The following is a 5,000-nucleotide window of genomic DNA, read 5'->3' on the forward strand; positions in this document are numbered from 1 at the left end:
AAACACGAGGTCATCATCATCACAACAACAACAACAACAATGACATCACCGCCCGGCTGAACGTGGACTCACTCTGAGCGCCGCAGTCGGCACAGCGGCCGTTGCCCCGGACCCCCCTGATGGCCTGCAGGGCCAGGGCCTCGGTCTGGCTGGGCAGGCGGGACTGGACCAGAACCAACGGTACCATTAGAACCACTATTCATTATCATTATTATAGAAAATATATGAAATAAATGAAGTAATGTAAATATATATAAAAACTTATATTCAACTTTTTTTTTTTTAAAGAAATAAAAAAATAAAAAATAAAAAAAATAATGTAATGTAAATATATATCAAAAATGATATTCAACAAAATAAAAAATACAAATAAATAAATAAAATGAATGAAATAAATCAAAAGAATGAACTCAATGAATCAGCAGTGCATACGTCATGACGTGCTCGTGGGTCACCTTGTGCTTGCTGCTCTCGCAGGACTGCAGGCTGGCCAGGATCTGGCTCTCGACCACCTGGACCCAGGCGTCGCGCTCCTCGTACGACGTGGCCTCGAAGTGCCACGTCTGACCCGTCAGGGACACGATGGTGAACTCAAAGTTCTCCTCTTGCTCTGCGGAGACAGGAGGGTCAGGGTCAGGACCGGGAGGGTTCTGGTGGTACTGCAGGATCCACGACTGAAGACAACCTTGAAACTAAGGTGGTCCTGAACCACTGCTGACTGTAAGAGGACCTTGAGTTGGACCTCGGAGGGCTTGAGGAACATTTGGGAGCCGTTCAGACAGGAAGTGAAGTTCACAACACAAGCTGCTCCTGTTTCCTATGAGCCGCGGTGAGGAGGGACGGTCAGCATCCTCTTCTTCCTCCTCCTCCTCCTCCTCCCCCCCCTCTTCTTCCTCCCCCCCCCCCCCCCCCCTCTCATTTGGATAATTGCTGAAGTTCCCGTCCTCCTCGGCCCGGCCCGGTCCGAGGAGGACGGGAAGGAAAGGATGCGAGGAAGAGCCCAAGGCTTCCGGGGGAGTGGAACCACCTTCGCTCGCCTCCTTTGGTCTTCATGTCTGCGTCGCTGCCGGCGCCTGATTGGCTCATCAGAACCAAGGTCAGCCCGGACTCTGGGTTTAGAGAACATTCCAGAACAAAGACCTGATGAAGTCACCAGATCAGACTCCAGAAGTCCTGCATCAGGACCTCTGAGACCTGAACGAGGAGATCAGAGTCTGCAGCGGCGGCCCCCCCACCCAGCGCCGCCGAGCCCCCCGGGTCAGCAATCCCATCATAATTAAATTCCCATGATTCTCTGCTCTGGGGGGGGGGGGGGGGGGCTGCTTGGCAATTATGGGAACCAACAACCCAGGAAGGGCTGCAGATTAAACGCTGCTCCTGGATTTAAATGCTGCACGCTGACCCGGCTAATGGATGCAATGAGCTGCAGGACCACTCCCACAATGCAACGGGGCCTCGTGGGCCTCAGAAGGGGAGTCCTGAGCGTATGCATGAGAGTGATCACCGCCGAGGCAATCTGTGACCTCTGACCCGCTGACCTTTACAACACAACACCCACTACAGGAGGGGGAGTGACAACGGGGGGGGGGGGACAAGAGGAGCCTCGGGGAACACAAATTAAAGCTGAAATGTCAGCGCACACAGGATCGCTCGGCGGCACGGGTCATTACTCTGAGCGCAGCATTAATAACCTGGAAAACATCGCTCTGAAGCCTGGGGCGACTCTCACTCGTCAGGTGACACGCTGTGGGGGCGACTCTCACTCGTCAGGTGACACGCTGTGGGGGGCGACTCTCACTCGTCAGGTGACACGCTGTGGGGGGGGGGGGCGACTCTCACTCGTCAGGTGACACGCTGTGGGGGGGGGGCGACTCTCACTCGTCAGGTGACACGCTGTGGGGGGGGGGCGACTCTCTCACTCGTCAGGTGACACGCTGTGGGGGCGACTCACTCGTCAGGTGACACGCTGTGGGGGCGACTCTCACTCGTCAGGTGACACGCTGTGGGGGGGGGGCGACTCTCACTCGTCAGGTGACACGCTGTGGGGGGGGGGCGACTCTCTCACTCGTCAGACCGAGTTTCTTCATCGACTTCTACGGCGATAAAAACACGTTGACTACGACTCCCATGATGCATTTCAGCAGCAAACGTCCATTCACAGATCTCACAGTCCCGGCGGCCCCCGAGGCTCATGGGTAATGTAGTGTATGAAGACATCCATCGTGCTGAGAGAGCCTGAACCTAAACACAACCCCACTATTGAGTCAACATTCTTCTTGGGGGTCTCAGGGGGTCTCAGTGGGTCTGAGGGGGTCCAGCTGCCGGTCTCAGGTCCACCACAACCGAGTTGCGCAGACTACCAACGCGGATAAGTTCCCACACTTTACGCTTGGATACATCCAAGAGGAAGAAGGATAGAAGGAAGGAAGGAGGGAGGAAGGAGGAAGGAAAGCCAAAAAGGTTTTCACATTAAAAGCTGTGGAGCTTTGATTGTGAAAACCCAACGTGTTGACGCCTCAACAGCAGAAACTGAACCCTTTAATAAATGAGGCTGCGTGACCTCTGACCTCTGCTGCTAGCGTTCCCCCCCGAGGCTCCCGGGAGCATTTAGGATGAAATACACTTTAAATGTTACTCGCTTGTTCCCCGGCAGCCGCCGCTCCACAAAGGTCACGGGTTTGATTCCCTCAGACGGCTTTAATACACAATCAGCTTACAGGAACAACACGAGGAGCGAGGCCTGAGGAATGCGTTGTTGTTGTTGTTGTTGTTCACACACTCACACCTGGAGTCCACAGGAGTGTTACCAAGAAGCTTTACTTTAATTACCTATATATATCTATATAACATATAGATATATATTATATATATACACGCATATATATACATATAATATATACACATATATATATATAAATATAATATATATATATATATTATATTAATGTTGTATTCACGCTGAATTCATTTCTTTCTTTTCTCCATCCAGAACTCATATTCTGTTTCAAATGTGAAACAATAAGTCAGACTTGAACCGAGACCAGGACCAGGACCAGGACCAGGACCAGGACTAAGACCAGAACCAGGACTAAGAACAGGACCAGGACCAGGACCAGGACCAGCCCGGGGGACTTGAGACCAGTTCTCCTGAATGAAGTGAACATTTAAGAAGAGAAACCGTCTTCTGAATGAGGCGACGCTGACGTCCCGTTAGTCAGAGAGAGAAGAAGAAGAGCCCCTACCTGGGGGGGGGGGGGTCTGGGGGTCTGGGGGTCTGGGCTCGAGGGCGGTCCCCCTCATGAATCCCGCGCTGATAGCAGCTCGCTCAGCGCGGCGCGGCGTGACGGCGCCCGGCGCTCGCTGCTTAACGGCTAAATTGGGAGACGTTACTAATCGCTTATTGAATAATGAAAGTGACACAGCTGATAAAAGATTTCAATACGCCGGATTATTTATAATATTTCACTTAAAGCCTCTCCGGCTGACTAATAAGGGGGCGAGACGAGGGCTTAGGGAGCGTCTGACGGGCAGGAGTCATAAAACACACCGAGGAGGCTCGATAGGGGAGGAGACGAGAGGAGGAGGTCATCAATCACAGAAGGACATAGGAAAGGAGACGAGGGACGAAAAGAAAGGATTGGGAAGGTAAGACAACAAGGAAAGGAGGTGAGAGGGTAAAGAAAGTGAGACGAGAGAAGGTGAGGAAACAAGGAAAGGAGGAAGCCAGAGAGGACGAGGAGGTAGGAGAGGAGACAGGAGAGGAGGTAGGAGAGGAGACATGAGAGGAGACAGGAGAGGAGGTAGGAGAGGAGACAGGAGAGGAGGTAGGAGAGGAGACAGGAGAGGAGACAGGAGAGGAGGTAGGAGAGGAGACAGGAGAGGAGACAGGAGAGGAGGTAGGAGAGGAGACAGGAGAGGAGACAGGAGAGGAGGAGACATGAGAGGAGACAGGAGAGGAGAGGAGACAGGAGAGGAGACAGGAGGGAGACAGGAGGAGACAGGAGAGGAGACAGGAGAGGAGACAGGAGAGGAGACAGGAGAGGAGGTAGGAGAGGAGACAGGAGAGGAGACAGGAGAGGAGACAGGAGAGGAGACATGAGAGGAGACAGGAGAGGAGGTAGGAGAGGAGACAGGAGAGGAGACAGGAGAGGAGACGGAGGAGAGGAGACAGGAGAGGAGACAGGAGAGGAGAGAGGAGACAGGAGAGGAGACAGGAGAGGAGACAGGAGAGGAGACAGGAGAGGAGAGACAGGAGAGGAGACATGAGAGGAGACAGGAGAGGAGGAGACAGGAGAGGAGACAGGAGAGGAGAGGAGACAGGAGAGGAGAGGAGACAGGAGAGGAGACAGGAGAGGAGAGGAGACAGGAGAGGAGACAGGAGAGGAGACAAGAGAGGAGACAGGAGAGGAGACAGGAGAGGAGACAGGAGAGGAGACAGGAGAGGAGACAGGAGAGGAGACAGGAGAGGAGACAGGAGAGGAGACAGGAGAGGAGACAGGAGAGGAGAGAGGAGAGGAGACAGGAGAGGAGACAGGAGAGGAGACAGGAGAGGAGACATGAGAGGAGACAGGAGAGGAGACATGAGAGGAGACAGGAGAGGAGACAGGAGAGGAGGTAGGAGAGGAGACAGGAGAGGAGACAGGAGAGGAGACATGAGAGGAGACAGGAGAGGAGACAGGAGAGGAGACTGGAGAGGAGACAGGAGAGGAGACAGGAGAGGAGACAGGAGACAGGAGAGGAGACAGGAGAGGAGACAGGAGAGGAGGTAGGAGAGGAGACAGGAGAGGAGACATGAGAGGAGACAGGAGACAGGAGAGGAGACAGGAGAGGAGGTAGGAGAGGAGACATGAGAGGAGAGGAGAGAGGAGAGGAGAGGAGGAGAGGAGAGGAGGAGAGGAGAGGAGACAGGAGAGGAGACTGGAGAGGAGACAGGAGAGGAGACGCTCAGACAGACACTTGTCTTGTCAGCTTGATGGAGACGAGCGACAGATTAATAATAT

General features: G+C 53.5%; 1 protein-coding gene across 3 annotated transcripts in view; it reads right to left on the minus strand.

Annotated features, from left to right (window-relative positions):
• Positions 1 to 5,000, minus strand: part of agap1 (ArfGAP with GTPase domain, ankyrin repeat and PH domain 1) — a 75,737-nt gene that overhangs the window by 10,287 nt on the left and 60,450 nt on the right. For all 3 annotated transcript variants that reach the window (XM_056431003.1, XM_056431000.1, XM_056431002.1), the window contains 2 exons: positions 456 to 610; positions 73 to 163 (listed from right to left, as the gene is read on the minus strand). In XM_056431003.1, coding sequence (XP_056286978.1) covers positions 73 to 163; positions 456 to 610 — 246 coding nt within the window. The remainder of the gene's footprint in view (positions 1 to 72; positions 164 to 455; positions 611 to 5,000) is intronic.

The sequence above is a fragment of the Pseudoliparis swirei genome, chromosome 14 (assembly GCF_029220125.1).
Source record: "Pseudoliparis swirei isolate HS2019 ecotype Mariana Trench chromosome 14, NWPU_hadal_v1, whole genome shotgun sequence".
In the NCBI taxonomy this organism is placed as follows: domain Eukaryota; kingdom Metazoa; phylum Chordata; class Actinopteri; order Perciformes; family Liparidae; genus Pseudoliparis; species Pseudoliparis swirei.